The sequence below is a fragment of the Platichthys flesus genome, chromosome 2, assembly GCF_949316205.1.
Source record: "Platichthys flesus chromosome 2, fPlaFle2.1, whole genome shotgun sequence".
Classification (NCBI taxonomy): domain Eukaryota; kingdom Metazoa; phylum Chordata; class Actinopteri; order Pleuronectiformes; family Pleuronectidae; genus Platichthys; species Platichthys flesus.
This window is the reverse complement of record NC_084946.1, coordinates 17,949,184-17,976,884: the sequence shown is the minus strand read 5'-3', so window position 1 is coordinate 17,976,884 and position 27,701 is coordinate 17,949,184. Positions and strand designations below refer to the sequence as shown.

Genomic DNA, 27,701 nt, shown 5'->3' with positions numbered 1-27,701 from the left:
AAAAAAGAACAGTAAAATCAACAGTGATAGTAATTGTCATTGCCACCTGCAAATACATAGAGAAGAAAATTATTGTGATCTATTCCTATTGTTTTAGTCAAGTTTTACAATTGCCCCAAGCAAATAAAAGTTTGTCACCCTCATCAAGCCAAAAGAAATGAAAAAAAAGGGCCTCGTCCAATACACTCAATACAAGCGTATTTTCTTTATCTAATCCAGCTCTCACGTACCATTTAACTGTTGCTCACTCATCTCTGCAGCAAGTTTCTTTCTGCTTCTACAGTCTGGTACATTCTGTTCATTTTTTTCTTGTTTGCATTAAGTTTGCGATTCGATTCCCTGGGCTGTTGGAAATTTAACATGTCTAATCCCTAATGTTTTGTCTATAAACAAATCTGAATGAGATATTTCCTCTTTGTTACAGTGAAAACCAGCCGTGTGTTGATACAACAATGTCAGAGCCAGGGATCACGATGACCTACAATTCAGGCTCAGTGTTATTTTATAAACACAGTTTAGCATGACAGATAAAAACATTGATCAGATAGAGACCAACTCTTATTTTCAACTATGCATCTACTAAAGTAAATGTCTCTGTGTGTGTTTTGGGGTGAAACTAGTATATTTACAACAATGATCAAATATAAATTATTCAAAGTTATAAAATAAATTTATTAACATCAACACAGATAACAAATCCAGTTAATTAAACTAACATGAAGACACTTTTAATGCATTGGTCACTGGTGAATTTTTACATTTTGGTTTTGTAAATTTCAATTATGAAAGGCCGTTTTCTCAAAAATATATTTTTCTCTCTCAATCTGAGACAAAAATGATACCTTCAGTCGCCCTTATCAGACTTACCACTTTAATTGCTTTCAATATCCTGAGTGCTTTTATAGAGGTTTATATTCATGTATAATTAACAGCCTGATAAACATTTATTTATAAAAACTAATCAAATGTGTTTTTTCACACACTGTTGAGAGTATTTTCCAATTTGTAATGTGTCAAAATTATAAACAGAAAATGTTTTTTGCTTTTATGTCAACAAGATGAAACAAGAATTGGATATCTTTTTTCCAATGTTCATATTTTTAGAAATTATATAAATAAGCACATATTTACTGTGAAGTGACATACTTTGCATATTTAGAAGTACAATTTCAGAAAAGTTTAAACACAAAAAGTGTCAATGCCAGTCATAAACTGAGGACATTTAATTGTGATATCTGGTATCATAACACTAACCTAAGATGGAGGTTTCTTTAAAAAAAATTCTTTCAGTAAAGGGTAAATGAAGAGACCATGTTAAAACATCTACAATTATTTTATTGCCAAACTAAAACTGTCCCTTCTATTTACACTTTACAAGCTACTGTAAATATGCATCACAAATATAAAAGGTTTAGATGTATGTACATCATTCATATCAAGCCACATCTTATTCACCAGAATTCCATATATTTTAGTATTTACTTATAGTTTTGTCATTTCATGAATTTACATCTCAAATAACAGTTAGACTATAATAAAATAGCACAGAGATTTTATTACAGGAAAAATGCATATTTGATATAGTGTCTGTTATTTAAACTGTGGGACCTGTTCCAAAGTTAAAGGCATTTCAAAGCAGTAGGTAGTCAGTTGTTATTTTGGCATGATCACCTACAGTGAAGAAATCACTTAACATGACAAAAGTAACCCTTCATGTAGCTTACACCACAGCAGCCACGGAAAATACACATGGAAAAGCGGGGACCGAGGTTGATACGTTCACTAAATATTTCTCCTGCTGTTGATCAAAACTTGTCCGTTAAAAAATACCTCGATCGGGAATCAGAAATCCTTAAACAAACACAACAAAAATCATAGAAGGATACATAAATAAAACGAGAGAAGCGATGATTTACACTGGACTTTTCTGAAGCTTGAGAGCCGCGTGTTACAATATAAAACCATCTTTGGCTACAAGCACCAAGTATTTGTCATTTCTCGGTGTTCAAAAGCTCAAAATGTTGCATTGTTTTGTTAACATATTCATTTGTGTATATAAATATTTCCATTCTATAATAGGTATTCTGTAAAAAGTGAACCCCCAATTTGTCCGTCTGGAAGTGATCTTCCACATCCCTAAATCCACCTTGAATTGAAAGTGTCATCGCTGACTGAACATCACAACAGTAATGTTTAAACATTACATTTAAGAAGGGCTTCAAAAGACTAATATAACACTATGGTAACTCTAGCACAGATTGGGACTCCAATCCACTTCACTTTAAGATGCCAATTGTACAGTATTAAAATAACAACTATAACAACATGGGACGGAAAATCTCTCACTGTGTAGCTCACTGTATCAACTAGAGGACGGACTGGACATTACAACATGCAAAACTTTAACTTCAAGTCTAAGTGTGAAAACAAAACAAAATAGTTAATTAAAAAAAGAAATTAGCTTGATGAACTCTACTAGACCCACCAGTGGGTTTATTTTGATAAATTCATGTTGCTTGGCCAGGCATGGTACAAACCCACAGAGTTTGATTTAAGGTGGGGTCAAAGATTTAAAAACAACCATATTTTATATCATAAACTTTTCACAATGTATTGGAACGAGTAGATACACAATATGAAGCACTTATCAGGATATCATATTCTGAATGTAGGGCTAAGGACTTAATGGGAAATATAAAGGTGAATATAATCAAAAAATAAAATAGGCTCATGAGCTAGAATGAAAAGTGAACTGTCGGGGTAAACTTGAACTGTACTTGGTTCATATTTAATGTCACAGTTTGGCATATGTGCTAAAAAAATCTATAAAGGATTCTCAAATCAATCTATTCATATTGTAACAAGTATCGTCAGCCTGTAACACCCTACCATTAACTATATACTGTATTGTTAGCTAAAACAAAATTAACTTCATCATATACAGTAGTTAAATATCTGAAATTAAAAACACTGACGGAAGCTAAATAAATATACATTTCTGTTTTTACTGTGTTGTCCCAAAGATTGAAAGTCATCTGTGTTGGTTAAAAATACTGCTGATTTATTAATTAGAAATAAAAGTTTAAACTGTATAATTATAATGATAAGAAGAAGAAATCTGGGATTTGACAGATCATGAAAATAAAATGTCGCCCCCACTTTAAGGCTTTAAAGCACTTGTTGTGTTACATTAAAGTTCAGAGTGCTAATGGTTCAGGGAGAGTCCTGTTTTGTGCATCTTGTAAAAAATACTTTTCTGAAAAAATAACTTGCAAGTTATTTAATCATCTGTTGTGTGCATCTCAACACCTTCCTGTCTCCAGCCCCAAACACAATCATAGCAACTTTCTTCTAGACAGTACCCGCTGCGGCCGTTTGTGTGTAAATAAAGAGGAAGCAACAGGAAAGGACCATTTCTCCATCGAGGGCGAGGACTTTGTCATGCAAACAGATGATGGTTAAAAAAAACTGATAGACCCTGTTTGTTCCTGATTATTCATATAAATTACATTATCACCATTGCACTGCGTTAAATTGAATTACTGAACAATGTTGTGAGAGGATTTTGTTCGGATAAGTGTCAAAGGGTTAATTCAACTTGGTCAATCCAATGTGATTCCAACCCACATTCGATACTGTACGTTTGTCTACTGTTACAAGCCCCCGGCTGTGTGCTGCCCAGCACTTTAGTGTGTCCGCACTGAGGTGATAGTGCTTCGTTTTTACATTGACCAGTTCTTTTATCCCCGTTTGCTGAGCCCACACACACACTGTAGCAGCCCCTAGTGGCCTCCTGCGGCATGGCTGCTCCCCATCGTCCAGTCGGTGATTATAAAGCTCAGACTCATCACCATGAAGAGGACACCCAGAGCAGCAAAGCAGGAAGCCTGAGAACGAGGGAAGAGCACAGTGGAGGTGGAGAAGATTCATTATCAAGGAAACATAAGGTCTTCATCACCAAGTTAAATGAATTGTTCAAAACAAAACGACGGAGCGTTCAATGCCTCACCATTATCTTGGGAGCGGAGTTCATGGGTTCGTCTTCTTTGGGGACGATACGGATGTAGAAAACGGCGGGGAAGATGAAAATGAGGCATGGAGCCGACGTGGCACCTGGAAACACGACGAGGGAGGAGAGGTCAAAGATCATACATTATAACTTTATACACAGATTTATTGAATGCAGTGACAGATCTGAGGATCCATTTGAACAGCTTTACTTAAATAGGCTAAATTCTCAAGCATCATCTACAATGATTAACTGAAACTGTATGATCATGGGAAATGTCATAAATGGAGTTTTAAGTATTAAAATGTTCTTAGTAAATGTTATCAGTATTATGGCTCAGTCATGAATATATATCTCCGATACAGATGGTACTAAATAAACACTGTAAAATTTAAAAATGATTCTTCAACAGAGGACAAGATGAAGATTTTTAGTGTTGCCAAGTTTTTCAAAAATAATAATGGCTGCTTTTAAGTAGCTATTGATTTATCATTTTTTGAATTTTTTCAGGAATATTCCTTTTTCATTGCTTGCATTCATTTTCATTCAGATTTTAGTATTATAGCCTTTAAATACAGAACAAAGGTTGCTGCAATCAGCTCCGTATAGTTCATCACCTGACTGTGTGAGCTGTATTTGTTTGCTCCCATCATGTGTACTTAAAGTACGCTCTGTACGTACTCTCACGTGCGTACTTAAAATGCCTCGGCGTGTTTGTCAGGGCAGAAACCGTTTCTTTGAAGGTGTCCTTGGCGAAGCTTTTACTTAAATGTTTTTAACTTCCACCTCTGACCTGTGAAACATGGCCTCCGATCTGAGGGCCGAGAACGAGAATAATATTGACTCAGGCCGCCAATTTGTCAGTGAGCAAACATGCACAAGTCACGTTTTTTAGTTTTGCTAATAATGGGTGTGTTTTTGTTTTTTGCGCCAGCAACTAGAAAGGCTGAACGAACCATCATGTCAAACAGGAGACTTCAGTCTGTAAACAGAGACCAAGTAAGTTACCAATAAGCACGCGTGTGTAGAATGGAACCTATTGTCCAATAAGTGGTTGAGTTGTGATTTTTAGACATGAAATGCAATTTTGTTATTTAAGTTTTTCCAAAGTAAAATATTAGTCCAGACGTTAACTGTAGGAGCTTATGATAATGGCCCGGGCTGCAGGAGTAGGTCATCACTTATTTTCAATATAATTTTTTGGCTCTGTAAAAGTCCAGTTTTATACTAACCAATGAAGCCGAAGATGCCCAGAATGTTTGGGGCAAATATCACCAGCATGTTGATCAAGGTGAGCAGAACGACAGCGATGGCAGTGTGACGCAGCCAGTTGAAAGCCTTGGTGGGGAACATCATATGCTGGATGGCTCTACGCACCTGAGGACAGAGCAAACGTATAAATGATCACAGGATGCAACAGTTAAATGTCCACCGAGCACTGCAGGGAACAAACTCAACAATCCACTTACAGGGAACAAGACAATGGGGACAGTGAGGGTGACGGCAGTGAGGACGGCCACGCGCACACACAGGATCAAAGTGTCGTAAGGATCGATGCGGCTGTAGGTGTGCAGCAGTTCTGGCTCCACTTTGTCTGCAGGAATACAAGGAGAAGAAACGTTTATTACATATCATTGAAAAGTCAAACAGTGATACCTTCAGGAGCATATTGTTATGACAAAGAGTCACCACAAGAGGGAGCTTTGGATCTGTGTGAAGTGAAGGAAAAATTTGATAAGTAAATTCTCTGCAAAGCTCAGTCAATTAATTTTTGTTAAAACTGAGAAATTCTAACATAAATAATTAAAAAGGTATCAAAATACTTATACTTCTAAAATAGGGAATTTTATTCAAGAGAAAACTAATGTAAAGATCATCTTCTCTCGGGAAAATATTGATAAAATATTTGATCTTTCTGCTGCTTTTGTACTCACTGCAAAATGTTGCAGTACAATTTAAGACGTATTTTTGAAACTGTGTCTTATCAGTTAAAATCACAAATTAGGGACAAATCAGACAACAGCGCCCCCTCCTGACACAATCAAAGCCATGTTTTCTTACGGGCCGTATTTTAGATTTTCTAACATGGTTTCGAGTGTGAAACATGTCACCGTATACAGAAATTTTATAAACTTTTTTTGGAGTGAAATAGAAATATTTGCTACAAAATTTAAACATTGCAAGATGAGTTAATGTTTTATCTTTTCCAAAAAGCATCTCTTTTGTATCATTTGACTATAAGGAAAACTGTTCAAACAAGTGATTTGAGAAACACAAGGTCCTAAAGAGGTGCTGAGGACAGCTGATCTCACCATAAAAGGTCAGGTAGCCAAAGAGAGCTGCTAGAAAGTACATGGTGTACATGACTAAGATGGAGATGTTGGACACCTTCTGCATCCTCTTCTTTGTTGGACTGAAATCAGAGGAGGTGAAAATCACAAATTCACAAAGGTCACATTCTGCACTGACACGTTATCAAATATTGCAGGTTACAGAGGGATGAACTCACTTTTGCAGCTCGGTGTAAATGGGCAGGACCTCAGGGTGGCAAACAAAGGCGAAAGCCAGGATGGGAATGGTGTATGCCGTCTGTGAAGAGACACGTAAACAGATGACAGCTTAGGAGCCTCCCAAAATAAGTGTGCAACCTCAGACTGAGGACACCCGCAGAACTCGATGTACAAAAAAGGTTCATATTATGCAAAGTGCATCTGCAGACCTCAGCCGCCTACCTGTGAGTTCATGGTGAACATGCGTGGGGAGCAGTGGGCGTCGTCATCGTCTGCGTGAACAACACCATTGGTGTACTCGTGGCCGTGGCTAGAGACGTTCATGGTGAGGTGGGCAGCAGTGCTGTTGGCTGAGTACTCCTCGAACGGGCAGGGAATCTGAAACTTCTTATAGATAACCTGCAGAGAGAAGGAGAATAATGGAAGAGGAAAGCGGAGAAAAGATGCGTGGATGAGGGGGAGTGTCAGAGTCAGTAAACAAGACCTCTCAACCATTGGCGACAAGCTCGAAGGGGGAAAAAGGCCATTTCACATCAGATTAGCGAGTCCCAGCCTCCGAGATTTTACACCCGATCTTTGATGTCTGTAAGCAGCTCTTATATTCGCCTTATCAAACAGGACCACATGCCACTGGAAATAGAGACGAGTGTGGGAAAGAGGCAAGAGTGGGAAAAGCGAGAAGCGTATGTGCCAAGGTTGACGTGCCAGAGCCTACGAGGCTTCTTGTGAGGAGTCACTGTGATGATTCTCCAGTGTGTGAGCGGCACCGACTTACCGCAGTGAGAAAGAACACCATACAGCTGAGAGAAAATCCACTGGTGTAGCCAAGGTAACCTGAAAATACAGACGACAAGGCCGTCACTGACACATCTCCATAAAAACATACTGGTCCTTTTTGATCGCGCGTACTGTTCGGAGCTGTGGAAGCTTTGTTCGTTACACAAGAGGCTCAACAAAGTTTACGGTAAGCGGGTTGCCTACTGTTCTATAAACACGGCTTCTGCGATAACACCCACAAAATTGGCCCTGTGGACGACCTCACAGCACAATGAGAGCAGAGAGGGACTGTTTATTTGACTTTGAAGCGAGCAGCTCAGACCGGGATACAGGGCGTGATCATCTCAGGACAGAAGATGTGTAATTGGGCCCCTGCTGGTTCGTGCCGCCTGTGGTGGGATAAAAACACACAAATTGCCTGACTTCCAGGCACCTGCTCCATCAAAATGTCCCTATGTACTGTAGGGTGGCTCAAGGTCAACAGAAAGCATCGTCTTAATAAGGAAATCCTCAAGATAGAAACACTGTCTTGAAAAGAAACATGCCTGGGTAAGATAGGAGTACCGCAGAGGAAATATAGCACAATTTAATTATGGTTTTAAAAGTTGGTCAGAGCTACACAATAAAACTAATAAAGACAAACAAATAAAGACAAACAAATATCCTGAGGGACTGTGAAGTGAAACGACGGCACTGACTAGTAGTCTCTTAATGTTTTAGAGACAGGAAGTGTGTCCCTGAAGCAAAAATTAGAGCGTTTACAAAGATAAGCAGTTTCTTGGTAGAGATGTGTTGCTTCGGTCGGGCTATTGTCCAATAAAAGGGCCTAAAATCTCTTAATTCTGTTTAATTAAGTCATAACTTCACTTGTAAACTATTAACCGCAAGTGTTTTTGATATTTTTCATTGTTAACTTTTCATTTTTTACTTTTCTTGGCAGAAATGGGTTTCCGTAGCTCTCTGGGCCTGGATTGCAGTTTGAGAAGATGAAATAAGTTTAAAATACAAATGTTTAATCCCTCATTGACATCAGTTCCAACAGATTAATAGTCCTTTGGGTTGGATGGAGACGTCTCAATAAACAAATACTGAGGCAGATGGTAAGGGACAGATGTTGTGTTACTCACCGAGTTGCTTCATTAAAGCCAGGGGTAGGATGATACTGGCAGAGACCATGATCACCAGGTAGTTTCCATTCATGTACCACAAACTGTTAGGAGAAAGGTTTAATATCATGAGCTCAGTATTTCAAACACCGACACAGAGACACAACACACACAGAGAGGAGAGGCACCGACTGGAAAGATGGCGAGAAATTGGTTCACAAGTTCCGTTTTGCAAAGTTTTAGTTTGTAAAAGAAGAAACTATAAAACCACAGAATGTCACCAGGTTATTAAAACATGTGGTTGATGTTGTGTATTTTTGAACAGCAACAGCAACCTGCTGGAAGCGTGCTCGGCCTGAAGACTGTGGAGGAACGTGTCTGTTTGTGCTGCTCTCCACAGCAGTTTACTGGAATAGGCCGATACATAAGTCAACAGGAGGATTTGTGTGGAAGTTTGCAGCTCAGAAGAGGAAGACACGGAGGAGCCGACGCATCTCAAAGCACCGGACGAGTCTGCAAATATATCCAGAGTCAACTTCGCTCTCGGTCCCGAGCTTCCTGTTTCTCCTGTATTTAAAACACCTGAAAATAGATTCCCTCTATTGAATCAAGGCCAAAAACGTCGGGGGATGGTATGACCTGCACAATTTTTAGATTCCCATTTAAATCCAATGAGTGACCTTGCTGCTGTATGACCACCTGTGGATGCCCCATTAAACAAAATGTGACAGCAACTTATAAAATATAAGTCCCTGAGTCCTTGACACGTGTTGGAATAGAAGCTTAATGTCACTGTGTTCTGTGTTGCTCTGACATCGTGACCCCCAGCTCCTGATATCACAGGAAGAAGATGAGAAACGTCAGTAGTTTCCTACGCAGTTATAACTGAACAGTTTGTTTATTGTCATGTAATTTGTTTTGTCCTTTAAATGGACAATCGCAAATTTACTTACTGGACAAATTGTCTCTTGTATGTCTCCCTTAACTTTATGACGCTTGTGTCGCTCCCATGTTTAATTATGCTTCAGGGATGTGGGAGATTTAAATAATGTAAAATAGGAGTGTAGAGCTGCACACTGTTTTGGGCCTTGACACGTTTGCTCCCGGCAATTCGGGGTTGAGCTGGATTCATGGATCACTATGAAGGAAATGTGAGATGATGATGAGACTGTGGAGTCGTGTGCTTCATACGTCTGAAAACAGCCTCAGTAAGAAGGTTTTTATTTGGAGTAAATCCCTCAAGTCTGCCCGAGCTACAGAAATTCAAGCTGTTTTTGAAGAAGCTGAATAACAATATAAGTGCGGAAATAATTGATCATGCAGCTTGAACACAATTGGAGGAAAGTTATGGACTACATTTTAAGAAAAGTGGTTAAATATGACATGTGACAATGATTCATCTTTATTAAAAGAAATTTCTGGTTGAAATACAGAAATGTCCCGCTGCACTGATGATGACAGAAGGGAAAGGTCGTTTTTTAATTCTTATAATTCAAATGCTAATAAATTGGCTTGTTTTAAGTTGTCTCTAAATCTCTTTTGTTACTGATGCTCCCACTCTATTTTTGTCATTCTTTTTCTAAATAATGGTGATTTAGACTGGGACATGCACTGACATGCATGACACAACAATAAAAAAGAAAATCTACCTATTCAGGAGCAAAGAATATAAATCTTTAACATAACAAGAAATGATTGTAAAGACATCAAGCTAAAAACAACTGTTCCCTAAATCCTGTCCTTTGAGCCCCACTGCCCCTTTGTCAAGCCGCTCAGCCGGTGAGTCATTGACCTCTGATCGAGGCACCACTGGTGGGATCAGCCACATGCCTGACATACAGGGATCTATGAGATCAGTCCGCCTATCTGTTTCTTTGTGTGTGTGTGTGTGTGTGTGTGTGTGTGTGTGTGCCTGTGTGTGCCTGTGGGTGTGTGGAGGAGTCCCTTGAAAGCATGGGGACGTCACGTAGGTATTTGGACCCCTCGTCAGTAGGTCATTTCTGATGATCGGCTTTCAGATGTGGTTACTAAGAATCCAGAGCTGTATAGGGACTGTCATATCACGAACCGAGTCAAGCTTCACTTTACAGAGGACAAGCCAAGGGCGCACTACAAGCCTTCATAAGTATCACATATAAAGGATGAGTTAATATATTGCTGAGTGTTTGTAATGCATAGGCCTCATAAGTAGATACATGGAGCAAACTGCACGACGACAGGAACTGGCGACAAGTGTATTTTTTGACTTTACTTTCCTTACTTAGAACTTGTTTTAATTATACTTTAAACTGTAAAATCCCTATCAGCACAGTTCTTATGAACACTTCTTTAACTAGCAAGGAGCTTGGACCACCTACATACAAATTTAATTGACTACATATGGATTTAAAGTTGGATCCCTTTTATCTCCCCTCTAAACAGGCCTGATTTGATACATCAAGATCCACAAATTATTCTCTTAAAGAAAGTGAATCCGCCCCCTGGACCAGATCCGACCATTTAATGGGTTCTTTACAAAATCCTCCACCAAATGTCATGAAATCGGTTGTTGAGTTTTTGTGTAATCCTGCTAACTAATAAATACACAAACAAACGCAGAATACAACATATATTTATGGAACTTGATGTGGTTGGTTTTTACTGTAAAATAACGATCAGCTGTTATAGTGATGTCAGTTTTTCCCCCCTTTCTCAAATATCTGTATTTGTGTTTTGGAATCGGCATCAAATATCATTTCTATTTTTGTGACTTCCACCTGACTCAAGTCCAAGTCTGAAGTTCAACTGCGAGTGAATCCCTGCCACTGAACGTCTCCCAATGCGACCACTGCAAACGACAACTATCGTCTTACCGGCTCCACTGGAAACCAACGTGTCCTTACAATGCACACGTGCGTCTTCCTGTGTTGCTGTAAACAATTTGTGTCTCCCCTCGGAGAATTTGAAGTGAAAGGTGCTTGTCGATCCATCTACCACACATCACTGCTGACTATTTAAGGAGCCACAGGTCATAAATAAAGCCCTGCCACCCGCCACCCGCCCGTCATTCCACCGTGTTCTCCTGACGCCACACATCTGAGCAGCAAGAGGTGCGTCAAGTGGAAATGAACAGCCTGTCTCAGTCGTTGGCCCTGAGCTGACCCGTCCTTATGCTCGGAATTTGGCATCGATGTTACAACACCTGCTGCTGTCATTAGAGTGTGTGTGTGTGTGTGTGTGTGTGTGTGTGTGTGTGTGTGTGTGTGTGTGTGTGTGTGTGTGTGTGTGTGTGTGTGTGTGTGTGTGTGCACTTTTGATAGACATAGAGAGAGAGAGAGAGAGAGAGTGACAGTACTTCATACGTCAATTGCGATTGTAGCTTGTCTTCTGACCCTGACATGAATACACACAAACACAGCTCTAAGAATGAGTTTGTGCCACTCTATAACTGATCAGGGATAGAGGGTAAGGACATGACCTTCAGAGGCAGGTCGGTCTATAACCTTGATTTAATTCATTTGTAGAGGTTGTTTATACGAGTATCAAAGACTCTTACAAAGGAGAAGTAAGTCATAATCTTAAACTACACGTCATTTTACTGCAACCTTTGCACTTCTTACACTCTGGGTTAATGGCAATTTTTTATATAAAATGTATATAGCATATTTGATTTGATATTTGATTTGATTTGATGAATACCAGAAGATCATTAAAATGAGGATTGTGCAGCATTTTGTGAAGTTAAACTCTAGTATAAGTTTCACAATTCACAAAACCTCTTCATCTTTTGGATCATCAGCACCACATTATCACTGTGTCAGGACTTTGAATAGATTGTGCAAGAAACTGAGTTAAACCTGAAGAAAGAACCAAACGGACTGGGAGGAAGTGGACTCTCATGCAGAGAGGAAACGTCTGGTTGTTGTCGCCTACAAGGTTATTGTTGGTTACATCTGCGTGTGATTCAAAGAGGCTCCTTAGTTCCTAAAGAATCAATAAGATTGCAGGTCAAGATTGTGGATCCAGACGGATTCTGGTGAGCACAGGATCTTTTGCTTGTCTTTATTAGATGAGAAAGATCTGGCATGTATAGGATTCTGATGTAATTTGATGCAGATCCTAATGCAATGCAAAGGTCATTTCATAGGGGCCTGTTGGTGGTGTTAGGAGATATGTGCTTTTCTGAGCATCAGTTTAGTTCTTAGAATATTAAATGTCAACTTTATGGAAACTACTAGAGTCCTCCATGGCTCAATGCAGATTGTCTGTCGCAAGACTGATGTGAACAGAGCTCGACTACCCAAGGATTATGTTGAGTGTATACACAACTGTCTGATATCCAACTTGCACCCCCCCCCTGCTGTTACTCAGCCAATTACAAGCCGCCGTTCTCATTACACCCCCAACCTGACCGAATCAATGAATGGTGCAAACTGACATACTCCCTGCCCACATACTCTGCCAGGCCCCTTGACCCTGCACACAGAGTCTGAGCTATTGGGCAACAGCAGGCAGGAGTCATGTGCCCTGTCACAAGCAGCGCAGGGGTGTTGATGCTGAAAAGCTCGTAGAAGATAACACTCACTCAGAGCTGGGGTCGGCCTTCAGGAACGTTTGGATGACCAGCGGTAGCTCCGATTTGACGATGTACAGGTAGCTGGACATGGCTGTAACGGGACAGGACAGAGGAAACGTGAACATGTGTGGCCCAGCGTGGCCGAGTGCGAGTGCACTGTCAGACATGAGCAAACAGACATCAGCAAAGCCAATGACACAGAAACAGTTATCACGCTGTGTTTGTGTAAGTGACAGAGCAGCAGCCTGGTGCGGTGCGACTGCAGACATCGAGGTCATGTCCCCTGCAAAAAAATGTTTTCTGGGAATTTCAGGACCCTGCAGAGGTTAGGTTATGTTGAGTGGAAATAAAACCGAAAGTTAACTGTTAATTGCAACTACTTTGACAATAAATTGTATTGTTTTTTAAAAAGAAGAATACAAATCATTTTCTAGATCTAGCTCCACAAACATAAGGATCTGCTGCTTTTAGACGATTGAAACTTCTTTGAGATTTGGACGGTTGGTTTGACAAAACCAGCAATTGAATGAAATCTCTGGCTTTAGGGAAATGTGATATTAAATATGATCTTAAATAGTATCATCTTTGTTGGTTTGTCAGTAAGATTACACATTACTGAACCTAGACGGATGGAACATGGGCCAAGAAAGAACCCATTCACCTACAATATACAATATTTGGCTTTTTTGATGGAACTTGATGAAATTAATCAGGGTAAACGTAGGGAACTGTTATGTGTGAACTTTGGTGCAGCTTCATAGAATTGGAGGGGACTACCGGGCCTTGGCGGAGGTATCAGGTCTGGCTAGTCCTGCTTACGGGCTGAGCTAAATGAAGAAATGTTGACTGAGCGCTACAGATGTAACGCACAATCCTGCTGAAATAAAGTAATCACAGTCCAATGTGTCTCAACAGAGATTTGGTCAGACACATCCAAAAAAGGTTGGATGATCATGGGAACACAGCAGTTTAGGCAGTTTAACAACAACAGGTCTCTTTGGCTCTGCTCTTAAAACCTATTCCTCACAATCGAAGAGATGTACCGCCTGAACAAAGCCCCAGTAATACTGGTGGTTTAAGGACATAAGGATGTGTGATGGTTGGGTCAGTGGGGTATAAACCCTGATCCATTTAATGATGTGTAATTAATGTTTTCTGCAGCAGGGTTTTCAGCGAACAAGTGACAAGGTGTGTTGTGAACACATTAAACTCCATACCTCCAATATTCTGCAGGGTAATTGCAATACCAGCGGCCATTTTTCCAGGAGTGCCGAAGGCTCTGTAGCCCAGCTCTTCATAAGCTCGAATCCCTGTAAACACATTACAAACAATACTTATTGCTTAGTTATGTTGAGATGTCTCTTCGGGCAACGCAATAAAGAAATATTGGAGGTTTAAATTGATTGTCTTTTCACTAATATAATCGTGCAACATGTAGTTGCACTATTTCCCTACAGAGGACTTAGACTTTATGGCTTACCCACAATGCCCGAGGCTTTGAGCATCAGATGAATGGAGTAAGATGACAACCCTGCTACTGCAGTCAGAAGAAACCTGAGAAACGACACAACAAGGAAAGTCAAACACTGTTTTGCTGCTGTTTTCATGTCAACTTTTCTATTTCTCCAAAATCTGCATAGTTTGGAGAACAGCCCCTGGAGCTGATGCTTCAAATGCTAATTGTATTATTGTAACACAATAGCAAGAGTTGAAACGAATAATACACATGAAATACAAGGAAGCATTCTCGAAATGCTAAGCCTTTGTCATTAAAATGAATATAACTGTACTCCATTGATAAGAGCCAATAGTCCTACGGATGATGAAAATGCTATTTCCCATAACCCCTTGCATCTAACGAGACGCAGCGTCCCTCCTACAGAGGCAAAGGGACTTTCACATGAGCATTCCTGCCGAGTCCCAGGGGGAGCCCAAATCAATCACCTTTCTCAGCCCTTTTCCCAGCATTCCTCATGTGTTCCTTGTAAAGACACAACTGGAGTCTTTTCCTCTGGCCCATCTCTGTAAGCCCTGAGATGTCACTGAAAAGCTGTCAGAAAACAACCTGAGCTACCTCAACTCACAAACAAAAGTTTATTTTTGCCCGTGAGAAAAAAAATCCCTTGGAGTTTGATGCCATGTCTAAAAGAAGAGGATCTCCTTCTCTGGATCCTGACCCCCTGGTGCAATATTCAGCATGTGGCCTGGCCTTTCATGGCGGCTCTATTTCTGCACTGGAAATATCCAGACGAGCGCTGAGATCGTCTGTTTGTTTTGTGGCTGGTGGATCAAGAAACAAACATGTCGTAATAAAACACACAGAGGTGACTATGTGCCCTTAAGAATGTGCCAGAGTTCCTATGCAGTGAACTTTCTCACTTAATTACAGAGCTTATAGAGATATACAAGAAACTGATTTTTGTTTGTTTCATTTCCGTTTAATTAAATGTACAATTTAGGGAATAAACATGTTCTAGGGATTTAGCCTTTGTAGGAATTAACGTGTTCTCTGTTCAATAGAAATTAGACTAAATTCGAATCTTTTTTAAGTGATAATACTCAAATCAAATATGACATTTCTTGGGAGAACACAAAATGCTTAAATGAGAAACAGTTTTCAAAACATATTCAATGATAGGTGGCTTTTCATTTAAATGTCATGTTATTCTTATGGGGGATTATATGTTTTTTAACGCACAGCCTGATCATAAGTCTTGTGCTTGTTATCAAAAGAGGCATGGACCTCCTGTGGTTTGCATATTATCTCTGTGGTCCACTTTGATTTGCAATTAGTTGTGTGTAATGTTGGACACGCTGTCATAATGGTGTTGATGATCTTTAACCCACAGCTTCAGCAAAATTCGCTAAGATGAGGCAGAAAAGTCTCTCGCTCCTTCTGCCACAATGATTCTGTAACTCCAAATCAAAAGTCACCAGCTCTAGTTTGAACATCGCTGACCTTACTCCCAACAGAAAGAGACGGCTCCTCTTCATCAGAGGAGCTACTCTTCATCAGAGGAGCTACTCTTCCAGTTCAGGGAAACACTGAGGCCCGTCTCTATTCCTGTCCCGCCACTCGCTTTGCAGCTAAACAAACACAGACTATAAGAGCGAGACCAGCAGGGTGGTGTCCTGACGGCAGCAGTCTGCATGGAGCAGAAGGAAGTTAAATGAGCCAACCAGATGCCTCACACAGGGTCTGGAGGTTTGATTATTTTGAGCTGTGGCCTTTCTGGTGTCTCTATGTGGCAACGAGGGCGGGGGGGGGGGGGGGGGGGGGTGCTTTAGATAAAGGCCACTAGGGGAGACGACCATATCATGGGACAGAACATGTTAGCAGATGTCATGACAGACAATATATCACTTCTATATGTAACTTCCACCACCATCACACAACCAGTACAGCTCACGGCTACTGGAACGTTCCCATTATGTACATTAGAAATACTCATGACTTCATACTGCTTAGGGCATGTGCTTCTTTTTGTTTGGCCTGTGGTGATTCCCGGTAGCAGCTTTTCTCTCTGAAACTAGAGAAGCGACCTGCAGTAAACACGTCGCGACCAGTTGAGGCCGGATGCAGGATTCAGTCCACAGAAAAACGAACCTGCGTCACCGCTGCTGCACAAAGGGGCAGTTCACCCGATTGTTCAAAGTTCAGTGAAGCTCGCCTCAGTAGGAAGAACCCCCGAGGTGGAGAATCGGTTGTCATTGCAGTTTTTGAGAACACACACTTCGACCACATCACTTGCATAGTGGGGTCCCAGCCGCTGTGTGGTACAGAGCACTGGTCCCCTGTTTATTGAACGTATGGCATGTCTAAATCGACCCTGCACTTCCTTGGGCCTTTAACAAAACACATGCCAAGGGTGAAGCTGATAAGATGAATGGTTCTCGAGATAGACAGAGATTTCTGATATCATCAGATAAGTTGACCGCAACGATCTATACCCGTTTTTTAACATGGGGTAGATTCAAGCTTAGGTTTGGCAAATGGCCTCTGTTTTTCTTTCTTTCTTATTTACTCACAAGAAGAGGAGTATGCCAGTGTTGGCCATGGCGTAGGCCAATCCCAGGATTCCACTGCCCATGATCGCATTGCCCAGGTTGAAGACGGACATGCCAAAGGAGGTCTTTCCTTCAAACTGACGGAAAAAAACAAAAACATACAATAATTATATGACATATGAAAAACCTAATGTTCTTTCTGTTGTTTTAAATCAGCAAAGTCTGGCAACACTTACGTCTGTGAAGCGCTGGGGTTTCTTTCCATCAGCACTGGGCAGAAACTCTTCATTTTCCAGTCCTACGTCAGGGTCATCAAATCTACGGTGGGAAAATGTTGGCCTGTTAAGTGAGGGTCTTTTTTTCTACTGCCAGAAAACGCACATGCATCTGCTTCAGACTGGGGTTAAAGTGACAAGCTTATTTGTGTGCATTATGAAACCAAATGCAGTGGGAGCAAACATACCTGACTGTTTGAGTGCCATTTCTGTATAGGGGTCCACCCATTGAAGTGAGCACATGCATTTAGAAAAGAGTGAAGGTTGTGCAGGAGGTGAGTCACACTTCATTATCCAATTCATATTAATGACAAACAGGTACAAAAGCATTTTGTGGCTTTAGCTTAGTGGGGTTTTCAAGTGTAACTTATACAGGCAGACAGTATAAAAAGTGTTGGACACATGCTGTGCTTAATGCGATTACCGGTATAGAAGCAATACAGAGCAGCCATTCATGTGTGTGTGTGTGTGTGTGTGTGTGTGTGTCCGTGTGGAGCAACCGAAGTACACTCACTGATCCTCCTCGAGAAATGACTTCATTGGCACACTCGCGTCGTCCCCGGGGTCGTGGCTTTTCCCGTTGGCTATGATGTTCGCCTCTGAATGAGCAGGCTCCATGATTCAAGTCGTTTCTTTTGGGCTCGTTTGTGTCCGACCAAGCTCTGAATATCTAGGGTGAGAGCAGAAAAGACTGTTATCACACACAGATAACAGATCTGCAGGCTTGTTTGTTTAGGGAAGATAGTTTTCAGTTAAAATACAAAGCAAGGCTCTAGAATTATATCAAGTCAATTTCCTATGATGGGAGATGAGAAAAAAAATAATATATATATATATATATTCACTTTAAATACTTTGTTGATTCTTCAGCATTGTCAATCATATCTGATTATTGAGTTCTGAATATTTCATGTTTTAGACGATTGCGTTTCCTATTCAATGAGCAACATTATGATCTTAGACAGCCGTTTTATATTAGTGTGGAAAATACATCATAATTCTTGTTCACTGTGGCCATTTAATTCCGTTTAATTCCACAGACTTACAGTGTCATAGAGTGAACAGAAGGTTTATGTTTGGTCGAGCAGGAATAGTTCTGGAGTTACTATCCAGGCATGTCAGGTTTCTGAAACCCTGCCCTCAGTCTCAGGCGTCATGAATCCTTATATCTAACATTTATCTGCTAGAGTGACCAACTCGTGCTGTTGACGCTGTGTGTTCCGACACCCGGGGCCTGGCCCCGCTCACACTCTCATCAATCCACTCTCTGAAACCTCTGCCGACAGACAGCAGCTGTAAATGATCACACGTTGCGATAAAATGCTGGAAAATATGACAAAACTTCTTTGTGTTTTCCAGAACTTTGTTACTGAGCAAGGCAAACACGTCCAGTCCACACGATCAAAGGCCAAGGTCTATTTGATTTTTGTTTGCTCTAGTCTTTTGTGTAAAGTCATAAGCCTGCAGATTCTCAGTGTTACTGCCCTGTTTTTATGACGGATTTAAGCGAAAAATGTGATCCAACAAAAACAAATCCCTCACAACAATAAGCTCTGTGAAATTACAGACAAGGCAGGTTGCAAAACAGTCTTTAATGTTATACTTTAATTACTCATTTTCCCTTTATTTGTACTTGCTGTTGCTACGATATTAAGACATATATTTGTCAATCAGGAAACTATTATCCCACATCTACATCCACAACCCCAGTGAATCCTCTTTACCATATCACTCAAAGACAATAGCGTGTTGTTTGCTGCTTCTGCTGTGTCCAGTGCACAGCACCTCCGTTTGTTCACATTGTCCTCTCTGCCAGAAGATCACTGTTACTGTCATTCACACTGTGCTCATGAGTGGCCATTGATACGGAACCACTGCAGCTAAAGAGCAAACTTGAGAGGCATAAAACAAAGTGACAGTGGATGCAATATACCACACAATAATGAGGTAGTGTAAAGAAATTTAAGATTAATCCAAGCCCAAATTATCCTATTTAAACCTATTGAACATAATATGGAATAAAAGGTAACTTCAAATGTAAAAAGCCCCCGACGTCAGTTCTTCTTGTTGTATTACAACACACATGCAATGGTAGATTTGCATAGAGGTGACTGAAACTTTCCCTTAAAACCACAGGAAGGTAGAATAACACAACTGAAGAACCAGGAAACAGTGGAAGGAGACGTATCCCAGCCGACAGGAACAACACGAGGACAGTGTATTTACAGTGGATAGAGCATCAAGCTCATTACGGCCTTTTTCCACCCATAGGATCCCTTGTTTGTTGCCATACCAAACTGTAGCTATGCGTCATTTATCAGACCTCATTTATAGCACATGGGGTGTATCTTTGCAAACGGATGTTAAACTGTTTCTTTGGTGACTTGTTTTATCTGTGACCTTTGTGAAGGAAAGTATGTGAAATTCAATTTGTTTCCATGCATTGTTTAAATAAAATTTGTGTTATCTGCAACTATCTATTACTAAGGTTCATCTAAGACAAAAGAAGAACCAACTAACCTGACAGGCAAAACCTTCTTCTCTTATAAATCTACATCTCTTATTCATGTAGGCTCTATATTGTTTTTTACAAATACAGGTTTATATTGTATTCATTTTTCCATTCAGAAACTTATATTTGAAATAAAACTATTGCTTCTAAAGCTCTAATGGCCATCTCTGTTCATTCTATGAATCTGAATATGGATAAATGCAACTACTGAAAAGGTCTAAGGGGCTGTAAAGAAAAACTGTCACTTGCTTCTCCGTGTCAGCAATCAAAGCGAGACAACTCAACAAAAAGCCAACAAGCAGAGGAAGCCCCATATAATGAATTTACTTATTCTGCCATTTTTTTATAACTACAAAAAACTCTATTGAATGGAATGATTAGAGAAATAACATGAAATATTTCCAGAAGTTCACTGGGCCTTTCAGAAATCCAAAATACCTGTATGGCCACATCGATCCCTTGCAGTTCTCTGTTAAAGGTATTGAACTTTAAAACATTCAAATTACTGTTACATTACTGTTGATGGACCAAGCACAGCTTTGCAGTTGTGCCTGGTCCATCAATAGTGTAAATCCATGTGACAGATCTGAAACATCTGACATGGACAGACTAGAACATGTTCAGATCAGGGAGCTAAACAGACTCAGCGGTGGGGTTATTCCTGCAGCGTAATGGAATCTGATGACGAGTGAAGGGGAGGCACAAAACAGTTCAACTAAATGTGACTCCATAAACATGTCTGTCAAGATGATCCCAGACAGCTTGTTAAAGACTTGACAGAACTGGTACTTGAAAGGGACGGATTGCTGTGAATTGAAAACACATATTTCAAATTAAATCGGTTTATAGTTTATAAGTCAACCAAACCCCACAAAAGATTAAATTTATATTTTCCGATATAGTCATAACAGTTTGTATGCATGCAGCTTGATGTGTATTAGTACCAGGTAAGAATGAGCAGTACAAATGGATTACTGTAAAAAACCATGTATGCAAAAGTTTTTGGTTCAAAGTAAGGGACATTTACTCATTGTTTTTTGGGGGTGGAAGGAGATGCAAAAGTTAGAGATAAAGTTAACACTTGACATTGCTGACTGTCATCTTCCTCTTTGCTCACCTCTCTGTATCCTGGGGAGTTCCCTGCGGTTTTCAACGGATCAAGATCAGAATATAAAATTTAAAAAAAACTCGGTATCTTGACGGTAAAAGCTGCCAAGTTGTGAAAATGTTCTTTTCCAGAACATCTGCAATTTTACCCAACAGATGGGAGTATAGCTCATCCACTGGTGATAAGGAACACACGGTTTCTACATCATGAGATGAAATGTTCTCAGAAAACTGTTGGAACTATATTTACTGTTACAGAATACTGCTTCCTGTGAATCTGGCAAAATGCCCTATGAGCATATCCTCGTCTCCCATTGGGGGGGGAGGGTCACCTTACACCTGTGCACTCTCCTGCAGCCCACAGCGAGTTCTGTTACGCAACCAATCGGCCATGAAGGGGCACAAGAGTGAAAAGTGCAATTCTAAGTTACTGGACTTGACATGACATTTGAAATGTTTGAACAGGTGGGCGAGGGGACGATGATAAGCTGTTCGTTCTTTTTTTCCATTTCTGCGAGGGAAGGGAACAGCTGTAAAAGGATTTTATCCTGAGGAGAACTGTAGCTGCACTCTCAACGATTACTTCCCATCTCTTGCTGTGAGAGTTGGATATAAAACAGGAGAGGCACAGGACGAGTGTGGGGCAGTGGGCGAGCACATGCACACGAGGAGATGCCCATGTGGTGGTGTATGAGGCACAAGGTTCAGCCAAGAGCGCCTGGCAGCACCAGCTCATCCTCAGCCACGTGCCTGCTGGGGACAGTGGAACACTATGGTGGTGAAACACAAAACTACTCCACAGAAAAAATGTTGTGTTGCATAACTTGTACAAAAACGAAACCCACGTATAAATTCTGAGTCATATTGAATCTGTTAATATTTATCTGTGCCTGTGATTTACAACATGTAGATCATTTGTAAGTCAATTTGTTCGTGTGAAGCAACATTTATCGAGTGCAGGAACACCAAGCACTCACCAGTAGATGGCAGTATGCAACATTTATGGATCGCAACCCACCGCTAACTAGCTAGATTTGTTTTATGACCCATTTTATTATGATGAAAATGTTTTTTCATTTACTGTAAAAAGTCACTGAGTGCTAACTTAATGAACGTGACAGTAAACAGCTACACGAGGGTTTACGAGTATTGACATATTTAACTATTTACATGCTAGCTAAATTTGTGGATGTCGTGTGATGCATAACAACAAACACACACAGAGAACTTTGTGTAGATCCAAAAAACGAATTGTATAAAAATGCTTTGATAGACAACTCAACTCTCAAGACTGTGTGGCAGCTCCATACAATATGAATGCAAAATCTGCCAATTCAAGGTGTGCTAGGATATGATATCCAATATAAAAGGAAGTCAAAACAATGTTTATTAAAGCATAATTGCAGAATGAATGTGGATGTATATGCAGGTTGTCTCCGCACATAGACTGACTGAATAGTTTAAGAGGTCATAAAAGGAAGCAGCGGTTTCACAGGGAGATATTGAGCCAAGATACAGTTTAATAGGCTGTTTAACAAGCGGCCACAACTATCTGTGTTCACACAAGGTGGGAATATTGAGCTGAGCTGCTGTAAAAGTGATGATTTGTGAGGCAACATCAAACTAGCGAATAAGCCTGTTCTGATATCTTAATCCAGTTCATTTGCAACATGAAGGCAGGAGTGAAATTTGCCTTGACAGATGCATATCAGAAATGTCAAATGTTTCAATCATATTGTAGAAAGTTATGGATATGACTGCAACCCAGTTTTTGTTTACAGCATCATGCTGGTACAGATCCGTTGGCCCTTGAATTCAGGCAACCATAAACACAACAGCTCTATGTCCAACTCACAAGTACCGAATCACTGAAGACAGTGTGAGGACACCAAATAAGGAAAACCTGTGCAATGCTGAGCAAAAACCCTGCAATAAATTCTGTCTCTTGCGAACCCAGTAATCATAAAATGAAAGAACGTAATTTATCAATATCAATGAGCCTCTTCCAGCACAACCAAGCCGTTAATAAATCTGATCAGATACTAATATCAGCAGCAGAATATTAACTAAAATCGTAAAGATAATAATTCATGATGAAATGTTTGTAGGCTGTAGCATCTGCTTTACATTCTAAAACATTAATATTCACACCAGTAGGCTACATTAAAGTAGCCGTCACCAATATGTCTGACCTACTGAAAGTGACTCATTATAACAACCCCACAGAGAAGTTTTCACATGGATCTGTGTTGATAATCAGCTGCATGGAACCTTGCAACACATTTTGGCTAATTGTTTTGGTTCTCTCTCATCGACCTCATTTCATCGATTGGCCAGAGCAGCTGTTAAAAGGCTATAATAAACAACGTGTGCCTCCTGTGCAGCAGCAAAACACCGGAGAGACACAGTCAGCAGCTTGGTGAGGATGACAGTGGAAAATTAAGGCGCTGAAAAACCCAGATAGAAACCACAGGAGTTGGTGGAGACCAAAAATTTAGCTAAAAGAGTGTGGAAAACAGACTAAAATTTGACAGGACACAAAGATTTCTCTAAATTAATGGTTATACTGCTCTGGGTCTACCAGATATGTGAATAAGCAGCTGCCACCCAACAAGCTGTAGTTTGCTGTATCAACTCAAAAAGGTCACGTTATATTGTGATAACAAATCGTTTCTTAAGTGGTCAAAGATCATCGCGGAAATGATGGAGAAGAAAATCCCTATAAAGCTTTGAGTAGCTGAAGGCAGTCAGCGATTCAGGTGACTACACCAATCACACCATACGTCATACGGTTTTCACATCATTTCATATTGTGGAAATACAAATGTAGATTGTAGCTGCTTTAACTATCTATAAGTAACTATCTGCCTGTTGCTGCCATGTACATGTTCCAGGATTTTTTCGGGTCAAAACTTAAGATTTGAATGTTCGAAACTAAAGTGTAAGTCTAAGTCTAAGAGAGAGATCATTACATCAGATTATATAACAGTTAATAGCTGAAATTCAATATACACTGGAGTTTGGAGCCTGTCAGGTTTACAGGAATTTATTTCTTGTTCACATAAAGTTACACATAGATCTCTGTAGATTTTTAAGAGAACATATTTGGGACTAATTTCTCCAGGAGGAAAAAAAGATATAGGAAGAGATGAACAAAGCATAACTTGTTCAAGCAAATCACTGGAAAAGAAAATGTTTAAGATCAGAAGAGCCTGGAGGGAGAACATTTAAATTTTGAAATGGTGGATTACATCAGTTCACTCATATCTACAACGAGTACATTCTGTACTTAAATGAATCGCTCCACTTGAATACCCAATGTCAACAAAGGACAATGACTTTCGAGTGATATCAATATAAACAGACAACAGCACATGACAAGGATTAACATCCTCTTGACACAGTTAATAAAACCACACACACACCCCCACTCCCACACACAGGGTCCAATTCTTTCTGATGAAGAGCAGTGGTGGTGCTCAAAATGTCAACAGGCTTTAGGTGACGCAAATTGGCAAAGATAATAATAACCTCTGGAGGGCGTGATACTTGATATTTGAAACTTGGGCCAAAATGAGCACCGATATTCACGGGTCTGCCCGAAGTGACTGAGGAGCACAGCTGGCTGTCTCCCACATTGATAACACTGGCCTTCCACACAACGCGCACCTGTCCAGCTCCTGCTCACACTCACGGCCACTCCGATCGCCACACATGCTCACCGAGGTCACTGACCGCGGTCGGGCTTATCTGCTCACTCTCCACTGCGATGAACCCAGCATGAAAACCCATGTAGGGTGTTTGTGTTTAGATAGGGGGCAAAGTCAGAAACAAACCTCCCCTCCCTGGCCCACATCGCCTTGAATACACACAAAGGTTCTCTACACAGGCTATTTGTCCCCCCCCCCCCCCCCCCCCTCCTCGTGTTAGTTACAAGTTTCCAACCCTTTCTATGTTTGATACTTTAATACGATATTTCAGGTCAGGTAGTTCCATGCTTTCAACAGTGCAGCCACAGTTGATGACGAGGGATCACTTTGACTCGGACTGTGGCTAAAGTGCCTTGTTTAACTTTACCTGACCAGTCGAGGCCAGAAATGGCAAAATCACCATTTTCAAAATATAAGCTCAACCTTCTTGGAAATGATTCCAATCTTTCACATTCACAAGACACATGAAGCTGGTTCCGAAAAACTTGAGAATGTTTGAAAAGTCCCAACAGACAACTAATAAATGTGCAAAAAACATTGTTAGAATTATCATTGAGAATGTTGACCACCTGCTATGAGGCAGCCTCTAAGGGGCTAGTTACCTGTAAACTCCGTAACCTGTAAAAACTGATTTAGCCTTCACCTAGTTGACACATTAATAATATCAGGACTTCAAATAGTGATTACTTTTTATAATCTGACAATTATCTTCTTTTCCTTTTTATCTAGAAATGAACACCATCATTATCAATGTTCCAGCCAATAAACCGGCGATTTCAGTTTAATGGCAGATAACAAAGAGGAAGCAGCAAACCCTCATAATCAAGAGGCTGGAATCAACCAATCAGGACATCTTTGTATGAAAAGCCGGAATAATGACTAGTCTGCTAAGTCAAAGGAAGACATTTGATTTGATGCATTGGAGCATTAAACTAATCACCTAAACATTCACTGCTCAAAGAAAAATACAAAAGCACAAAACCGTTAGGGTACAAAAGAAATCTACTCATTCAGTAACAAAAAAAAGTGATTTTAAAATACATATTTGTTGGGCCCATACTAATTACAGAATGAAACACGCTCAGTTCGCACAGATCATGTTCAGCAGAAACCTCCCACACTTCCTCCACATGGGAGGCCTATTTGTAGCCTGCAATTACACCAGCAAAGCGCTTTAAAAGGCTGCTACTGGTTGTTATAGCTACTGCTGTTGAACTGGTGTCAGCGCAGAACATTCAGACGTGTTACCAGTGCGGCTGAACATTGTTCAGAGGAGAAAACGATAATTTGTGATCGGGCACGTTTTCTGGTGGCCAGAGGTAGAAAAGGAAACTGGCTCTTCGTTAACCCGGTGTCATGTGGCTGCACGGCACCGTCACTTGGAGGTGGAGACTGAGAAAAGTACAGAAAGGTCCCACGATTCAGGGGCTTTTTAAAAAACGCACATGCTTCAGAGAAACGTGTACGAATATCGATTTGTTCATCGATAAACAGCATGGAACTGCCGGTAAAAAAAAACCTCGCATAAGGACTGAATCTTGGGCACATTTACGCACAAACTTTCGTCAAACCCAAATAAAATATAAAGCTGGAAACATCTGGCTGGACGGCACTACGTTATTAATCCAGATGTTCAGTTCATCGGTGGCGTCTGTCTTTTAACTTCCAGGCTCATCCTCCCAACGAGAGAAAGGACTCGACCTGTAGCGGGGTTCAGGACAATGGATGAGCGACTATCTGTCACTAACTCCCTGAAGCACATGGTCGTGACATCTGGACTTGGCGCTCACTCGCCAATGAACAAACATGCGATTTTTTGCCTTTAATGATCGAAGCCCAATGTCCAACTATACACCACCATGTGATCATATAGGCCATACATGCATAAGGGGCTGTATGTTTACAGCATTTCCCTCTGGGCTACTATATACATACGAGGTGGGGAAAAGGCGTAATTTCTCCAGGTTTTAAAATATCACTTCACAAGCATCCACCTTTCAAAACTTCTAAAAGCAAAGACCACGTCAAGTACAACCGGATCATATCAGTAAACAAAGCGTAGTGGTCTTTCTTCTAGTAGGAAACAAGCCCCATAGGTTTCTTCGGTCTTACCAAATGCTCTCTCTCCTCTCGAAGCTTTCAGGTTAAGTCCTCCGGTGAGTGTTGGAACAATGTGATGAAAGGTGACTCTCTTCTTCCTTCTTGTATCTTCTGTCTCTCTTCTCTTCTCGGCCCGGTGGCTGGATCTACATTTACGGGTGTTTTACGCACGTCGGCTCCGTCGCTCTCCAAGTCAGCAGCTGCAAAATGCGCTCTGAGAAACGCTGGGCATTGTAAAACCTTCTGGAGCTCATCTGTGGGGGTCGCACGATTGGTCCGCCTCCTCCTCCTCTGCACCCACCCCCAAACCTCGCTGTAGGTCTGCTCCTGCAGGAGTTGAGAAGGGAAGCAGAGACAGTGGAGGTCTCAGTTCAGGCTGTGGGATGAATGCATTAGGCCATTTATGACAGAAGTTCCAGAATATAGTCCACTACTCAGAGACTCATCATTGTTGAGTGGATCACACTTAAGTCTCCTGAGCAGGCACGTGCACAGATAGACCCCTAGTGGTGCTCAAGCACTGGCCCTTTTGCCCTAGATAAGAAAAGTGACCTTCTGCTGGAGCCCAATTTTTTCTTCATTCATCAATAATATTTAAGAATACAAATTACTCTCTCTGTCATTAATTGATGATTGCTGGTTGTACATCAAATTGTCCTTGAAGGATATTAAAGATTTTCTTTTATGGACATCTTTGGTTAATCACAAGCTGCACAAACCAAGCTAGAGCAGCAGAGGAACCCGGCAGCCAGCAGGGGGCAGCCTCAGGACATCACAGCAGACTGTGATTCTTGTAAGGCGTAAAGACAAGGTTGGAAAAGTACTGGGTTATTCTCTAATTTCCTAATTTAAAGGCAGTTTTACTGTTCTACAAATAAGACAAGTTCACTAGTTTTGTTAAATTTAAAATCATAATTATTGAAAAGAAAGGTAGGTCTTAAGTTGAGCTACATGACAGTCTGGTGAGGTATATTGTGGTATACTACCAGTGTAATGCTGCTTATGATTCAACTCTGTCAGAAAACAGTAAAA

The 27,701-nt window shown here is 40.6% G+C and overlaps 1 protein-coding gene across 2 annotated transcripts; it reads right to left on the bottom strand.

Annotated features, from left to right (window-relative positions):
- Positions 1 to 1,314: 1,314 nt before the first annotated feature.
- On the bottom strand, positions 1,315 to 26,943 carry slc38a3b (solute carrier family 38 member 3b). Of its 2 annotated transcripts, XM_062403534.1 has the most exons (17): positions 26,682 to 26,942; positions 17,755 to 17,910; positions 17,429 to 17,449; positions 17,202 to 17,283; positions 16,987 to 17,102; positions 14,438 to 14,511; positions 14,175 to 14,267; positions 12,967 to 13,048; positions 8,424 to 8,506; positions 7,295 to 7,353; positions 6,742 to 6,918; positions 6,519 to 6,598; positions 6,322 to 6,422; positions 5,479 to 5,603; positions 5,242 to 5,386; positions 4,010 to 4,113; positions 1,315 to 3,887 (listed from the first exon to the last, which is right to left on the bottom strand). In XM_062403534.1, exons 2-17 carry the CDS (start codon positions 17,856 to 17,858, stop codon positions 3,783 to 3,785), a joined length of 1,551 nt encoding a protein of 516 aa, XP_062259518.1. In that variant the 5' UTR covers positions 17,859 to 17,910; positions 26,682 to 26,942; the 3' UTR covers positions 1,315 to 3,782. The 2 variants fall into 2 exon arrangements, with proteins under 2 accessions (XP_062259518.1, XP_062259527.1); XM_062403543.1 differs by lacking the exon at positions 17,429 to 17,449 and having other exon boundaries at positions 26,682 to 26,943.
- Positions 26,944 to 27,701: the final 758 nt, after the last annotated feature.

Coding starts and splice junctions, on each gene's coding strand:
- slc38a3b (XM_062403534.1), bottom strand. CDS start 17,858: ATGGAGCCTGCTCATTCAGAGGCGAACATCATAGCCAACGGGAAAAGC. Junction 14,268..14,437: donor CAAAGCCTCGGGCATTGTGG/GTAAGCCATAAA, acceptor ATGTGTTTACAG/GGATTCGAGCTTATGAAGAG. Junction 7,354..8,423: donor GGCTTTAATGAAGCAACTCG/GTGAGTAACACA, acceptor CTGTATTTTCAG/GTTACCTTGGCTACACCAGT.